Here is a 16,021-nt window from a genome sequence, read left to right as displayed (position 1 = left end):
GTTGATGCATTGCATGACTACATGTGACAGACTTAGTTCACCTTTTGAGCTTGTTAGTGTTTCAACAAGTTTGTTAAGCCGTAGCAGTCAGAAAGTAACTGTTGAGCAAGGGAGAATGTCAAATTCGAGCATCTGCAGACAGCGGTAGACTGGATTCGGCTGACTCCCCTCCACGCACTGTCTCCGAAGACCCGCTAGCCTGCGAGTACTGCAGTCCGGCCAGGCGCGGGGTAAACGTCATGCCGAGGGCTCGCTAACCGCAGACCAGAACACATTTAAGACGCTCACCCCCACTGTTGCTGTAAGCTATGCTTGTTTTCATAAGTTAGCTAGCTGTTGAGCTAGCTTGCAACAGCGTTAACGTTAACGTTACCTGACTGCATAGAGTGTCAGACAGTGCACCTATGGTGCTATGAAACAGTACTGCTAGCATTTTGGATAAGCTAACTATAGCTAGCTAGTAGTTATGTATTGTACAGTAAGCATAGCTATTGCTTTATCGTTTTACAGTATAATGGTTGATATTACCATTACCATAAGAACATGTGATGAGTTTTATTAAACTATAAACTGTAGACACCTGACAAGTTTACATTTACAAGTTGAGTACACAGTGCAATAAATTATTTTATATCACTGTCATTGTCTATGTAGAAACAATGCTTTAAACAGATATCAAAAGGATGACATTCCACAGTTGTATTTCAGAAGTAATACAGTTGGAACTGATCTTGCATCTGCTCTCATGTGTTTCAGCAGGAACATGAGGATGTGAATCCAACCATCTGCTTCCCAAAGACCCAAGTTGGAGGCCAAGTAGATTCTTCTTCTCTCAGTTTCCCCAAGGAGTGTGAACAATGTCCAGCAGGAGGAAGTCAACCACACCTTGCATGTTGCTGCCATCTGATGTGGAGGAGCAAGAGGACCCAGACATGGAGGTGAGCGAGGAGAGTGTTGGAGGTACGGATGGCTCCTCTGAGAAACCTGCTGAAGCCCTTGGTCCAGCTGAACCAGACGCAGGTGAGGAATTAGACGATCAATATTTGCTCTTAGTGGACAACATAAAATATACATAACACCTAGCCCAATTGTGATATTCTGATAACTCGTATCTCTTGTTCTCTGATTGAACTCAAAGCCTCTTTTCATTCCATGTGCATTTCCAGAGCATGACACCAGTCCACCTGAGGGGGAGGACAGTGTCATTCTTGGAGCAGTCAGACGTAGCAACCATTCAGAGGAGTCCATCAGTGACCTCATTATGGATGGGGGGTTTGTGGAGCCAGATGCTGATGGGAGCGAAGACCCAACCGTAGCTGCAATTTCCCTCAGCAAGACTCCCATTATGAAGATGAAGAGCAAATCCGAATCCAAGAGGATTGCGCTGTCTCTGAAAGCGGCGGAGGAGAGTGATGGCGTCGGGGAGAGTGAGGGAGAGCAGGAGCCGATTGAAGCGCCTCTGGGCTCCCTCACGCCGGCAGAGCTGATGAGTCCGCTGCTTCATGGCGAGGCGCTAAAACCTGGCCTTCTGCTTAACTTCCCCACCAGCGCTGACCACAAGCAGAAATCCGTGCTGAACTCAGCCTCGATGCTGCCAGCGGGCCTTGCCCAGGTGCTGTCAGCCCTGCAGGCCCAGCAGAGCGCTGCCCAGGCCCAGCTCCTCATCCCCTTGAGCAGCATCCCCTCCTACAACGCAGCCATGGACACCAACACTCTACTGGTCAACACTTACAAGAGGTTCCCTTACCCCTCGATGGCAGAGATCCTTGGTCTGGCCTCCCAGACTAAGTTCAGTGAAGAGCAGATCAAGATCTGGTTCTCGGCCCAGCGGCTGAAGCATGGAGTGAGCTGGACCCCAGAGGAAGTGGAGGATGCCAGGAGGAAGCAGTTTAATGGCACGGTGCATACAGTACCCCAGACCATTACAGTCATCCCGGCACACCATCTCTCTGCAGCAGGCAACGGCCTTCAGTCCATCCTACAGACCTGCCAGATCGTGGGCCAGCCCGGCCTGGTGTTCACCCAGGTGGGCACCACCAGTAGCTTGCCTGTCACCACCCCCATCACCTTGACAGTGGCTGGGGTCCCCAACCAGAGCAATACCCCTAAGGCCTGCTCAAGCCAAACTAGCCCAGCAGGTAGTGAGTTGAAGAGGGCCACCACAGTCCAGCCCCCTTCTCTGACCCCCCAGGAGAACTCCGCCCTCAGCGCCGACCATTTCGGGATGCGACCCAAAAAGTCGAAGGAGCAGTTGGCGGAGCTGAAGGCCAGCTACCTGCGTAACCACTTTGCCAGTGACGCTGAGATTGCCCGTCTGATGAAGCTGACCAACCTGACGAAGGGGGAGATTAAGAAGTGGTTCAGCGACACACGCTACAACCAGCGCAACTCCAAGAACAGCCACGTCATTGTGTTCCATGACGGCAACCGAGGCGGTGGAGGTGGCAATGCCACCATCGTCATCGACTCCAGCGATGAGACTCCTCAGTCCCCTCCCCACGCAATTCTGCCACCGGTCAAGGAGACACGACCCAAAACCTGGAACCCCTTCCCAGACTTCACCTTGCAGAAGTTCAAGGAGAAGACTCCAGAGCAGCTGGTGGTCCTGGAGGAAAGCTACCAGAAGTGCGACATGCCCTCCGACGAGGAGCTGAGCCGGCTGAGGACGGAGACCAAGCTGACACGGCGAGAGATCGATGCCTGGTTCACGGAAAAGAGGAAGACCTTAGCTCCCTTGGCAGCTGCTGCCGCTGAATCCCCTGAACCAGGTGGCGAGCAGATGGATCAAGAGGCAGCTGGCACCTCTCCCTCATCCTCCAGGAAGGGCAGTCAGACCCCACCAGGGGGCAGGCGAGCCAGCAGGGACAAGGTGGTTAAGAAGAGCCCCGAGCAGCTCCACGTCCTGAAGAGCACCTTCGTCCGAACCCAGTGGCCCTCAGCCGAGGACTACGACAGGCTCGCCAAGGAGAGTGGCCTGCCCAGGTCCTACATCGTCAACTGGTTCGGAGACTCGCGCTACGCGTGGAAGAATGGAAACCTCAAGTGGTTCTTCTTTTACCAAAGCGGCAACGTGGAGGGCATCAACGGCAACAAGAACAGGAAGCGGCGGGTCCGGAACCGCGGCTGGGGACGTTCCCGGAGCAGGAGGGCCAAAAGGTCCGCTGGCGTGGAGAAGTCCCCACCTGTCAAGTTTAAGACAGGCAGGGACATCCTGAAGGAGTACTATCTCAAGCACAAGTACCTGAACGAGCAGGACCTGGACGAGCTGGTGGCCAAGTCCAACATGGGATATGAGCAGGTGAGAGAGTGGTTCGCCGAGGTCCAGCGACGGGAGGACATGGGGACGGACCCGTTTGAGGGAGCTACTGAGAACGATGAACAGGAGGGAGGGGAGGACCGAGAGGAGAGGGAGGGGGCAGAGCTAGCACCCGAAGAGCAAAGCAGCACATTGGTGGAAGAGGAGGATGATGAAGAGGATGATGAAGATGACACTGATGATAGCGAGGCCTGGGAGCCTTCTCGGGGGGTCAGGAGGTCAATGTCGGGCCCAGAGGACCAGTGATGGTCAGATGATCCCAGAAATCCAACAGCACAACACAAAGTAACCAACAGACTGACAATAATCTGTATTTTAAAGGGCACCAACTGAATAGGTCCCTGGTGTAAACACACAAAACAAGCACCTTTTACACTTAGTGTTGTGTAGATGTATTTGTTTGTCTTGCTAATACTACCAGTTGTTACACAGAGAGTGGACATGACAAGATCAGATGTTTTAATATTGGAAAGAAACTATTCGTTATGGCTAATGAAAAATCGAAAAACCTTTATTTAATCACCCCATGTATATATTTATGTGCATAGAAGTTATATATGTTAACTTCTCTATGTCAGTGAAAGACAGTAAAAACCTTCCAGTGAATCATTTGGAACATGATGAGGATGTTCCGTTGGAAGTTATGGGATGCAAGGAACGGCTGTGCCAAAGTAAATTGAATGTGTTGGTATCTGTGCTACAGATGAGCTGGTAGCCGGAGGTACAGCGTAGCATGGCCTCTTTGGGTGAATTGACATTTGTAGTACAGACAGACGTGCACTTTTTATTTTCCATCACTTGATGAACGTGTGGTGGAATCAAATCTTGATTGGGCACCTTAGATCTCTTACACCATTAAATGGCTGTGAGAGACCAGATCTGTTTTCTATGAACTAACCAGTATTTTGCCTTTTTTTAGTCCTTTGATTGTAAGTTCAAGAGGATGAACCACACTGACTGCCCCTGTTGATGTTTCAAATACAAGTCCAGACCGGATATTCATTCAGCACAATAGATCATTATTAACTATGGCCTAGCTGCTTTTAACAGCATTTAACTATTGACATTGTACCAGTGTCCACATTTATGAAGCTTTGCTGCCTTGAAGTTTGCATGCATTTTGCATTCATTTAGCATTTGTTATAAAATAAGCTTTATGCAAGTTCAAAAGAGTAAGCTTCAAAATGTTTTCAAATTTATGTCCAAATGCATGTTTGTGTACTAACATTGCTTTTATTTTGTCCTTGTGCAGAGGGCTCTCTTTGACACTTATTGCAATCTAAATACCAGTTTACTTTGTGTGATTTTCTTTAGTCAGCTTTTTCCATTTCTGTAAGCTGTCCTAAATGCCCTAAAAGCCTGTTGGATTGCTGCCTGCTAAACGGTTGAATATATTGATGAGGTAAAGACTGGATATAAACCTTTGGCCTGAGATCTAAAGCTAAATGAAGCCTGGCTCATTAAAGTGAGCTCAAGTAAACTGTGGAACAGATTCTTATCTGAGATGATTCACCAAATACTGTGGTCTTACCACCACTCTGACCCTGACATCCAACTGAGGGATGGTTTCAGCACCTTTCGAAGAGACACACCTCTGTGCCTGACAGTACTACACATGGCTCATTAATTTTTTAAGGGGAATTTAACGGATAAGCACTTGGACGAAAGAATGCCTTCTGCTCAAAACGTTTTGATGTTTTGCATGAGCGTCGAGCATACAAGGTGCTTGTGTGCATTTGCTCAAAAGTTTGCATGGACGCTTACTTGTACTGAAGTATATATAGATAGAGATGTCTATGGCCCTGTCTGAATTCTCTGAAAATGCATCCTTCCTACCCACCTTTTATGTTATAATAGGTTATCCCACATCCTTCTCTACACAACAGTTTCCTAATATCAATGTACAGTTAGGGTTCTGTCTAAGCAAGGGAGATATAAGGTTGCATTTTAGATAATTTTTATGGGACTGTCGATGCCCCATGAAGTTGAATTTTGAGACTCCATGTCCTTAATTCTATAGTGCATGCAATAATCAAAACAGGAGAGCTGATTTTGTAAATATAATATTTGATGTATTTGTATTAAGTAGCCCCCATTTTGTATGTTTCTATTTATGATCATGATGAATCCTGTCTTAAGTGTACGACATTGGTTTAAATGTACAGGTTTTTGAAATGGATAACGTTTTAGAGCTGTAGTCCTTTTGCAGTGTTCCCTGTGGCTTTGTGTTACACACCTGTCAGCAACACTATGTGTACAAGTTACTCCTGTACAGTAGATCAAATGTGTCTATAGAAGTTACTATTGTCTTATACAAGTAGGTAGAAGTACTGTCCTCTTTGCAATTTCTGCAATTTTTCTGTATTTACAAGGAATTATTTAGTAGTGAGTCGAAGTTGAATACAAAAATGACTTTTAAGAATGTGTCTGACCAGAACTTTAGACATTAACATTACAGACTGCACAGTTACTTTTCCCTCTCTATTTAATTGGAGCTCTAACTACAGATTGGATAATGCATTTCTTTTCACAGCTTTATTTATTTATAGTAAAGACTTTGTTTTCAGAAAATATTTTGTCACAATGTTAAGTTTCTTGTTTGTGTCAAGATTTGAGGAAAACGGGAAAGATGGTTGCAAACTTCGAAATATAAACCACGGAGATATGTTACTTTGGAGCTTTGAAATTGAAAATGTGTTGGGGTGGCACTGGCAAACACTATTGGAATCAGCTTTATCCCATGAGAGATAGACTTTGTACAATGCATTTCTTAAGTCTGAATCTTTGGTTAGACAAAATTTATATTTTATACTTGTTTGAGGACAAAATAAAGTACATTTCGATTAAAATACATTAATGCATTGGTCGTCATTTGTAAACATTCGGAAACCTCTTGTCTAAGACCGGAACGTAGGTTCATCCGGAACTAACGTTTATAACCCCTTTGTGTCCTATCGTAATGCAGAAATGGTACACATCTCAAATCAACACATTAATTGAGGGCAGCTGGCTGGGAATATAATATAGTTTTTCATACACATTGCGAAATGGATATATTTGGGAGTACCTTTGACGATTCAATGTTCGAAGAAGCAAGAGACAAAGCCAATGTTCCTCTTTCTTCCTACAAGGCAAAGTTCTGTGCGACAGAGGTATGAATCTAGAAACCCCAGGGCCAGCTATCTAGCTGTCTCTCTGCTAATACTTTTACCTTAACTAGCTATATCAAAACACTGAGTCAATGATTGACTGCTGGAAGTCTAGCAAAATATTTATATAACGTTTAACGATCAGTTTTGTGTGTGTGTCCCCCCAGTGGTTTTGTGAGACAGATGCTACTGATACAGATGACTTGTTGGACAGGCAAAAAGTGTTCAAATTTCGAGCTGATTTGGAGTTTAGGAAAGGAAACTACCAGGTACAGTAGCTAATGGCTAATTCAATCAGTCAATCAATACCTTTAATTGTCATTGCTCAACTGTACAACGAAATTCAGTGTCTCAGTCTCAGTGGTACACACATACATGGAAACATGCTACATACAACAGATATCGACAAAAGGGGCTAAAATATTTTTTTAAATATATGAAATCTCTATTGTAAAGTGACTTTGCATCCTTGGCTTTTTTCCAATACTTATTATACTGTCATTCCACTGTCTTTTCTGTTTGTTTTTAGAAAGCGTTAAACGACTACACCAGCTGCCTTGCATTGGTACCAGAGGGTAATCTAACCATTAAACGCGATGTGTTGGAGGCCATGGCGCGATGTCTGTCTCACATTGGACAGATGGAACAGGCACTAGAGACTGTAGAGCAACTAGTAAGAACAATTGTGATTAGCAATGAATTTTCCAGTTGTGTAACTCATTGGTCTATAGTAAATAATCTAAAGTTGACCTGTGTACTGTGTTACCCCTTGCAGAGTAAAGAAGCCACAAACACATGTCACCTGACATGCATCCTACTCCTGAAGGTGAATATCTACCAGTATTGCAGAGACCTTGGAAATAAGATAATTGCTCTTCAGCAGCTCTGCTGTCTCCACCCCTACAATCAGTGGCACTGGACTTCTCTAGCGGACGGCTACATCAGCCAGTTGGAGTCACTGAGTTCTCAGGCCCCAGGCTTGAGCTTTCTGCCACAGGAAAATACACTGGACATGATAGGGCAGCAGCAAGTGATTCAGTTGTACCCTACAGCACCAGAGAGGGAGGACAGAGACAGTCTCTGGCTGAAGGCCTGCATGTGTTTGCTTAGAGCACGGTAAATGCATACTCTGATATATGTGAACCACATGTCCTACCTCCCACATGTTGGCAGACATTGTCTTCGACAAGGAAAAAGACAAGGCAGCTTCTCTTGCTCAAAATGTGTGTGTGTGTGCGTGTTTAGGCTGCTCCTGAGGATCTTGAGGAACCAGCAGTCGTCCTTTGTGCTGCAGAGCAGTGAGAAAGCCCTCCAGAGGACAGAAGAGGCACTGCAGCACCTGGATCCAACAGAGAGGACTCTACAGCTTGTCACTGAGGTCAGAAATTGAGATGAAGCTGAGTGGCATTTTCCCCACCTTATTTTGTGTTCTTTTGTGTGCTTTACCACTGTGCTGGAGGGGGTTCGGGCCCTAAATGGCCTCCATGCTTTGCCTGCAGGTGATGGGAGAGGATCTGGTCCCAGAGAAGATGCGAGAGGAAAACCAGGATGGGGAGAGTCTGGACAACATTATTTTGAAAAACTTTGAGAACAGGTGGTGGAACAGGCTGCTGCAGACTGGACTGCTGGGTCCAGATGGAGGAAAACTGACCACAGACAAGACTGAAAGTGTATCAGAACCTTGAAGTTTTTATTTAAAAGAATATATATAGTATTGCATACCTCTTAAGCCAACACAATGGGACTTTAATATGCCAGATGGAAGGTCAACTGCTAAACCAGTATTGTAAAAACTCATACCTGGGAGGTGAAGATCATTGGTTTGCAAGTGTAACGAACAGAACAAATGACATTTGTACCCTGTTCTGCATTGTAGCCCTTTAAGAACATTTGGCTGGCATTTTTGCAACACTATCTTATTTAGAATTACTGGCAGGGTCACTTTCAGATTCAGGCCGCAGGCCGCAGCAGGAGCCTACTATGTCTGGACATTGCAGTGTGATCCGGAAATGTTACCAACTTGAAACATAGACATGAATAAAGAGAAAGCCCTGAGTCATCCTTAAATGTGATTGCACATAACATATTGTGTCACACAATTTTACTTTTATCTAGTCTACAATTTAGACATTCGGTGAAGCATTTTAAAATGTAGTGAACATCAGTACATAATATCACTGCCATTATGTGGACTCCCCCCCCCTGGACCACATGTATAAACGTTGCGTACGCACAAAAAGCTTGCGTACGCTGGTTTTCAAGCACACTTTGTGATGTATAAAGATTTACTTGACGCGAAAATATGCGGGCCATCACGGAAACTTTTGAGCAGACGTGAGAATGTGCGGACCGTCCGCAAAGTCTTGTCTGGCTCTGTAACGTGGCGAATTCTAACCGAAAAGTGCCGATACTCTAGCCTGACGTTGTCATACTCATAATTCTAGTCAGAATATGAGTCTGATACCGCTCCGTTGGGCTGTGAGTATGGGGCGTGTTTCAACCGAACCCGGAAAAAAATGCCTCTTCACTCAATTGGATAGACCAATCAACCAATCAGAGCAACGTAGTATGTTGTTTGTTGAAAACGAATTCAACCCAAGCGCTCTTTGGTGATGTGGTTGATTACGTTACTGTTGATCATCTGTACATCATCGTATAAAGCCCACCCTGACAATTTGATTGGTCCGAACAGCTCATTCGAACCAACTTCCAGACCAAACTTTATTGTGGGCGGGCTAAATTTGGCTGGCACCCAGGCTACCAAAATTCACCAAACATTACAAAATAAAGTTTCCACTACAGTTACTGTCATACGTCTATGACGTTGACTATTCAAAAAACATAACAATAAAAGTTTTATAATTAATGTGGATGATCACAATGCCAAAACCCAAAACAGGAAATGCTATCCGCCACCACTTAAAGATCCTGTAAAGTTGACCTGGAAACGAATTTTAAGTTTGCCACACCACAGAATAATGTGTTATTAACTACCCATCCAAATTCGAATGAAAAAATAACACCAACAAGTATGTTAAATTAGGCTTTGAAATCGTGAAAAAAATCAGCAGTCTTCTCTGCTTGAGACTGGGGGGGCGTGTCGCCTGAAGGAGCTGAAGCTCCGCCCCTCGCTGCCTAGTGCCTCCGACCCAGATAATGGACGCTATGTCAAGCCGAACAAAACCGTATAGAATTAGAATGTATTTGTTCAATGAGTGAAACATACAGATGCATATAAATGAAATGTCTTCCTGAGCTGTAACAGTAAAAATTGACACCAGAGACAGCAGGCAGTGAGCTCTCCAACTAAGCTACTTCTAGCACATTAGCTAGCCTACCATTTCACCAAAATACCATCATTCTACACCGAGTAGCCTAATATAAGTTAGCGGTTTGCACTAACTCATAGCAGAGATACCTCTGTAAAATGTATCTAGTATAATTATAACAAGCACACAGAACTGAGTGATGAACTGCTGGCGGCGGTGGATGGTCCAGGTGCCACCGGAACGGCTCCGCGCTGCAAGTGAAGCCGTGTGTCCACGAACCCCGTCTGTCTCTGGTCCATGTTAAAACTATCCGCCGTGAAATGGTCACTGCAGAGGCGGCTGTTGGAGTTTATCCGAAGCTTTCCATCAGCGTGGCTCTTCACAAAATCATACCACCTATTTTTCCTTTCCTCATCAATAGGGAAATTAAATAGCCTTGCAGCGCAGCTGAAGTTTTTGCATCCAGGGAAGATGCAGTTGCGGGTGGAGGGAGACATCCTGAAGCTGGCTAGCTAGCTGGTGTTCACAATAACAGCATATAATTGCGATACTCAAGGTGTATCCAAGCGCCTCCTTTCCTCTGATAATCTCTGGCATTCCTCTCCCTGGTTTTTAATAACTTTTGGAAGTCAATAATATTCCAAATGTTTTTCTCGATCTGTCCTATTGGTACAACCTGAAACACGGCAATAATTAACCATTTTCCTTGACGACGTTCGGGATATACTTCAGTGCCTTTGCTTTGTTGTGATGCGGAGTGCCTCCAATATGGCGACTTCCGGTCTGATGACGCGTCGTGAAAACCCTCTATAAACGTCATTGGGGTAGCCTATAATTGACTTGGTTTCCTATTTAGATTTGCATTCTTTAGTAGCCTATTCTGTCATAACTTTGTAAAGACGCTGAGACTTATTAAGGACATCTTTCAAGGTTTTATACATCTACTGAAATGGGGGATTTAACGTGCACTTGCTAACGTAGGACCAGAGACCTCCACCACGGCAGTCGTATCCGTTTATAAAGATAAGAAACTGAAAGAAGAAATAAGAAAGACAAATGGTCACTAACATGCCAGATGCTAATAATTCTCAGCCGTCTGCAGGCTACTGTCCTATTTCACTTTAACATAATAGACTAAATAAATAATATGACTAAATGTAATGTAAATAATAGGTGATTTTTTTCATCATATCCGACTCATGCGGTTGTGGTAGGATTTTCTTAAGAACTCAATGGGGGGACCCACGCTCATGCATGGACTTTCACCTGCCAGAGGCTCATACAGGCATTCTACTACCAACTTATAAGTGTGTTTTATAAAGGACGGACGTAGCCTACTGTAGCATACAGCATCTCTATTGAGAGTAAATGGTTTCTTGTCTGAGACAGGATTTTTACAAAGGTGTTTCAATCTGTGTTTTGGGAAGAACGCAAGAAAGAATGTACTACACTGTGTTAAATATGATTTCTTTGTAGTAATGTGTGACTTAAGGTGATATCCATTATTACCGGAAATTGCTGTTTCTGTCTTCCACACATGGGTTGGCTCCAGAACTTTCTCCTCCTCTCAGCCCTCAGCCTCAGCAGCAGCTCCTCAGCAGCAGGTGGTAAGTAGGACCATCATTTCAATCACCTGTTCATGTCACCACTGTAATGCAGACATAAAGGACTGTAATACAGTGAATACCACATTGATAAACAGTGGAGAGAAAGAGACGGAAACAGAAAGTGATTGAAGCCTCATACAGTATTGAAAGTGAGATAGTCGTAAGGTTCGACAAATTCAAAAGATTACCCTCTAGGGTCCATGTGTGTTTGCTCATCAATGTCCTCCCTTCCCTCTATCTCCCCTGCCGCCTCTCTGCAGAGGGCTGTAAGGAGTATGGCCTGCAGTTTGAGCGGTCATTCTCAGTCGTAGGGGAGGCTGCCATGTTGAACTGCACCCTGGTAGCCCCTGAGGTGTTTGACTTTTGGAATGTCTCCTACAACATCCACTGGTACAACGAGCAGACACTGGAGCTGGGCCGGGCTACAGAACAAACTCTTGTGAGGGGCACAGCTCTGTGGTTCCTCAATGCTTTGCCGCAGGACACAGGAACATACTTGTGTGTTGTGAGGTACCTACTGAACACCTCCTTGTCAAACTTAACTAGTATTTTCTTTCATGGTGGACATATTGTTCTATGTAAATAGAAATGAACTGGTACTGTATGTTTGTGTGAGACAAAAACATCAAATCTAGCGGAGATCAGTAACTCATTTGATCAGATCAGATTGCTGTGGACTTCTGCAACAACATGATCTAATGGAGTATTGTTCTCTGAGATCAGTAACTCATTTGATCAGATCAGATTGCTGTGGACTTCTGCAACAACATGATCTAATGGAGTGTGTTCTCTGGTCAACAGAACTCCAACCCAGTGTTTCTCTCAGACCACCTCACTGATCGTAAACCAAACCAACTCACACTGTGACCGTCCAGATATACACATCCAGTACCTGACAAACATTGTCTTTGACAAAGTGGTCTGTCCTTTGAAGAACATGAAAAGGGAATTAGGAGATTCTTACTCCTTCAAGTGGTAAAAGGTGAGACCTAAGGTGAAAAATATAATTTTAGTTATATTTACAAAAAAATTACTGGCTTTTAGCCATGTAAGAGGTATGAACCTTGCAACTAAACATGTTTTTCTAACATGGCACAAGAGTTTCTATAAAATCTGTAATTACTTCATCATGATCTGGAAATATATAGTGCATAGTAGCCAGACACAAATACATAGTAGCCATACACTGCAAATTGCATAATTAAATTAAATGCTATTCTTTTATTTGCATTAGTATTTGAGTCTCAGTTTCAGTTGAACCCGCATTTGATATTTCGTTTAATGGACTTTTCCAGGACTGTCAGCCTATTGAAACAGACGACAAGTTCATGTATCGTGATGGCAACCAGAGTCTAACTGTGAAGCATGTCGAGCCCAAGGACGGAGGTGTTTACACCTGCACTGTGACCTTTGACCTCAGGGGAATCCGTACAAGCATGTCAGCCACCATCAACTGTGAAGTGAAAGGTGATAAATGCTTACAATAATGACATAAATGAAAACGTGTACGCAAACTGTCCATCATTTTGATAGCCAGGTCATCATGTTTTAACATTAACCATTAGGGTTGTCTTCCTAGGCATGCTAAAATACGTTTTTGGACTTCCTTGTCATCTCAGAGGAATATGTTCTTCAACCCAGACTCATGGCGCCTACTAATGAGTCGGTCAAGGCAGAGTTAGGTGAGTTTCATTCAACACGCATTGTGCAATGATATGCTTTCGTTTTGTTTGCATGTGGGTTCATGTGTTTACAGGGTCAAACTTCAGCAAGAAGTGTCGTGTGTTTGTTCCGTGTGTGGGAGAACACGGGGTGAGTGTGTTTTGGCTGGCCAGCGGTGCTGATGTCTACATCCTCACTCACTTTTGTTCATGCAACAACAACAACAACTAGAGAGGGTACAATTTCTGGGGAAATTGTAGGGTGTGCTTGCTTGCGTTAAATTATGTTAAATTTACGCAAATGTATGCTAGTTTGATATCCAGAATTCCATTTTGGATAGAGAAACTGCTGCTCTGAGTGATGCAGTGTGAGTTTTAAAATATTAGTTTTTGACAATCAAGTGCCACCCCAAATAAAGAAATAATGTCCTGGCTACGCCCCTGTGGACAACCCATCTCATCCCCATTGCATTTTGGATATCAAGAATTCTGGATATCAAAAATTCGAATTGTTGATATCCAAAATGCAATTCTGGATATCCAAAATTCGAATTCTTGATATCAAAAATAATTTTGGATATCCAGAATTCATTCTTGATATCAATAATTAAAATTGTTGATATCCAAAATGTAATTCTGGATATCAAAAATTCGAATTGTTGATATCCAAAATGTAATTCTTGATATCAAGAATTCGAATTCTTTATATCCAAAATTCAATTCTGGATATCAAGAATTCGAATTGTTGATATCCAAAATGGAATTCTGGATATCAAACTAGCATACATTTGCGTACATTTAACATAATTAAAGCTGTAAACCAATGGGTAGGGGAGTGGGGAGAGTAAATAAAAAAACTTTGCGTCCACTACGCAAGAGTTGGGATTCTCTTGGGTTTATTCTGCTCGTAGCAGACGGGTTGGTAGATGTCTGTACAAGTGTTTGTAATTAAAAAGTCTCATAATCTCATATTAAGAAACCTACGTGGACATCCCAACAAAAGATGTACTGTACTAGTTTTGGCTTTTATTTTTTGTTTTGCTTTGTTCAATAACTAGCACTACAGTCGAGCTAGCAAGCACACGTTAATGCTACTGTACTGTAGCTGGATAGCTAACGTTAGTCATGAGACGTGAAAAGATCTGAGTAGACTATACCAGGAGTCTCCAACCCTGTTTCTGAAGAGCTAACGTTACCTGCCTGTAGATTTATCTTCAACACTAATCTAGCACACATGATTCTAATTATTATCTGGTTGATCAGGTAACTGTAGAATCAGGTCAAATGAGTGTGGTTGGAGCAAAAACCAACAGTCAGTTCTCCAAGAACAGGTTTGGAGACCCTGACTATACCGTAGCTAGCTAAATGTCATGCTAACGTAGGCTACTGTGGTGACACAACGTCCTATTTTCCCAAGACAAACCAGACAAGCTAGTTTTGTATTCATTCGGAGGCTCTAATCAGGGCATACATTTGACCTGGGACACTGCTGGGTGGGTGAGTGACGGTGATGAGGTAGAACAGGAAAATTGCAGACTGGACCGCATAGAAGTTGAATACCCCTGATCTAAAACATGTTCCCTCTTATTTCTCTGGTTTCCTACTGAATCGTAGGTGGACCAGAGTCCTTGGATCATGACTACCTGGCCTGACAACACCAAGCTGACCTTGTCCAAAGCCGCTGTCCACAGCCCACATGGTGGAGCTTGTCTACCTGGTTGGACAGCTCCTCTGGATTCAGCCTGAAGGACACAGTTCACCTATGTTTATTGAGCGGCTGGTCTTCTGAACATGCAAAAATATGAATGTGACTTTTAAAGGTAATCCAATCTGATCTCACCAGCAGAAGCAGAAGACAACTCCTCGTAGGCCGACTACTATTTGATTGATATTTGATAGGTCAGCAACGTTAGATCAGAGCAATGTGCCCATACTGTGTACAAGCTTTTACCTTTACATCTCATGTGCCAGGGATAAGTAGTTATCAAGGTATCAATGTAATGTTTTATGTGAAGCTATTAAATGAATCCAAAGTCACATTTATATTGCACGACTTATAATTGCTTTCTTTTAATAAAGTTTGTTGCAATGCACCATCTCCATCGTGTTTATTTCATTGTATTCATAAAATGGATCATATCTTTTATCTTACTAGCTAATGGATTGTACTGTGCCCTCTTATTATTTTGGCTGTCTATTCTGTTGCTGCGGTTTCTCTATTGCATCCTCACTATGGGGATGAGATGGGTTGTCCACAGGGGCGTAGCCAGGACATTATTTCTGGGGGGGCCTGCTCTGGCCAGTCTTTTATTTGGGGTGGCACTTGATTGTCAAAAACTAATATTTTAAAACTCACACTGCATCACTCAGAGCAGCAGTTTTCCAACGGTATCCAGTGGTTAGCTGCTAGTCTCCATTGAAGCACTGTCAGAATGCAGGTACGTTGGTTTGTGTCTTGTGCTGTTGATGGGGGCGTGGCCCAACATGTTGCAAATATGGGGCTTGTAGCATTAGTGACAAATGCCAATATAAGACGACTTTATAAAAAAAATACTAAAGCATTTATTTCAGCTTTATACCGTTTCTGTCAAGGAAGGTTTTTTTTGTGAGGTTGGGGGGGGGGGAGGGGGCAGCAGGGTGGCCATTCTCTGACCAACGGTGGCCGTGGCCCCCCCTGGCTACGCCCCTGACTACAGTACGGTCATCTGCGTCGCCAATTCCCACTGTGTCCAAAATGTGCGTAGGCCTACGGATGGGTCAGAGTTTGCGTGGAGGAAGGCACATTCTCCTGTCAAGTTTATTTTTTATAAATCACAACCTTTGCGTGGGAAGGGGCGTACGCACATTTCCAGCCACTTTTTGTGCGTACGCAACGTTTATAAATGAGACCCCTGAGCATTTGCTAAGTCATTACATGCCAAATTGTTGAACCAGTTGTCCTAATTGTAATTCCCCATACAGTGATGACTGTACAGTTTTGCAGTTCCGGTTAAGGGGTCTTTCCACTGGTTAGTTCTAC

At 43.8% G+C, this 16,021-nt stretch overlaps 3 protein-coding genes and 1 long non-coding RNA gene across 7 annotated transcripts; all 4 read left to right on the top strand.

Moving 5' to 3' along the window:
* The first annotated feature begins 223 nt into the window (after positions 1-223).
* Positions 224-6,143, top strand: LOC136944223 (zinc fingers and homeoboxes protein 1-like). 2 transcript variants are annotated; one of them, XM_067237901.1, is made up of 3 exons: positions 224-301; positions 760-1,020; positions 1,167-6,143. In XM_067237901.1, the coding sequence occupies exons 2-3, from the start codon at positions 858-860 to the stop codon at positions 3,560-3,562; spliced, it is 2,559 nt and encodes an 852-aa protein (XP_067094002.1). In that variant the 5' UTR covers positions 224-301; positions 760-857; the 3' UTR covers positions 3,563-6,143. The 2 variants fall into 2 exon arrangements, with proteins under 2 accessions (XP_067094002.1, XP_067094003.1); XM_067237902.1 differs by having other exon boundaries at positions 246-301; positions 757-1,020.
* A 142-nt stretch (positions 6,144-6,285) lies between these two features.
* On the top strand, positions 6,286-8,594 carry zgc:101716 (uncharacterized protein LOC492784 homolog). 3 transcript variants are annotated; one of them, XM_067238886.1, is made up of 7 exons: positions 6,336-6,468; positions 6,633-6,734; positions 6,995-7,138; positions 7,241-7,291; positions 7,376-7,581; positions 7,711-7,843; positions 7,965-8,594. In XM_067238886.1, exons 1-7 carry the CDS (start codon positions 6,364-6,366, stop codon positions 8,148-8,150), a joined length of 927 nt encoding a protein of 308 aa, XP_067094987.1. In that variant the 5' UTR covers positions 6,336-6,363; the 3' UTR covers positions 8,151-8,594. The 3 variants fall into 3 exon arrangements, with proteins under 3 accessions (XP_067094986.1, XP_067094987.1, XP_067094988.1); XM_067238885.1 differs by having other exon boundaries at positions 6,286-6,468; positions 7,241-7,581; XM_067238887.1 differs by lacking the exon at positions 6,633-6,734 and having other exon boundaries at positions 7,241-7,581.
* A 2,677-nt stretch (positions 8,595-11,271) lies between these two features.
* LOC136944199 (interleukin-1 receptor type 2-like) lies at positions 11,272-12,789 on the top strand. Its single transcript, XM_067237869.1, has 4 exons — positions 11,272-11,341; positions 11,602-11,851; positions 12,143-12,323; positions 12,637-12,789. Exons 1-3 carry the CDS (start codon positions 11,272-11,274, stop codon positions 12,318-12,320), a joined length of 498 nt encoding a protein of 165 aa, XP_067093970.1. The 3' UTR covers positions 12,321-12,323; positions 12,637-12,789.
* A 185-nt stretch (positions 12,790-12,974) lies between these two features.
* LOC136944200 (uncharacterized) lies at positions 12,975-15,100 on the top strand. The gene is made up of 2 exons (XR_010876748.1): positions 12,975-13,023; positions 14,617-15,100. It is a non-coding gene; the product is annotated as an uncharacterized lncRNA (long non-coding RNA).
* The last annotated feature ends 921 nt before the right edge of the window (positions 15,101-16,021 follow it).

This window comes from Osmerus mordax, chromosome 6 (assembly GCF_038355195.1).
Source record: "Osmerus mordax isolate fOsmMor3 chromosome 6, fOsmMor3.pri, whole genome shotgun sequence".
Classification (NCBI taxonomy): Eukaryota; Metazoa; Chordata; class Actinopteri; order Osmeriformes; family Osmeridae; genus Osmerus; species Osmerus mordax.
This window is presented reverse-complemented; position numbering and strand designations above follow the sequence as displayed.

Bases quoted from the DNA above. Each gene is read 5' to 3' on its own strand.
- LOC136944223 (XM_067237901.1), top strand. From the start codon at position 858: ATGTCCAGCAGGAGGAAGTCAACCACACCTTGCATGTTGCTGCCATCT. The intron at 1,021-1,166 runs GTGAGGAATTAG...GTGCATTTCCAG, and splicing joins TCCAGCTGAACCAGACGCAG to AGCATGACACCAGTCCACCT.
- zgc:101716 (XM_067238885.1), top strand. From the start codon at position 6,364: ATGGATATATTTGGGAGTACCTTTGACGATTCAATGTTCGAAGAAGCA. The intron at 7,582-7,710 runs GTAAATGCATAC...GTGCGTGTTTAG, and splicing joins ATGTGTTTGCTTAGAGCACG to GCTGCTCCTGAGGATCTTGA. The intron at 7,844-7,964 runs GTCAGAAATTGA...CTTTGCCTGCAG, and splicing joins CTCTACAGCTTGTCACTGAG to GTGATGGGAGAGGATCTGGT.
- LOC136944199 (XM_067237869.1), top strand. From the start codon at position 11,272: ATGGGTTGGCTCCAGAACTTTCTCCTCCTCTCAGCCCTCAGCCTCAGC. The intron at 11,342-11,601 runs GTAAGTAGGACC...GCCTCTCTGCAG, and splicing joins CAGCTCCTCAGCAGCAGGTG to AGGGCTGTAAGGAGTATGGC. The intron at 11,852-12,142 runs GTACCTACTGAA...TCTGGTCAACAG, and splicing joins ACATACTTGTGTGTTGTGAG to AACTCCAACCCAGTGTTTCT.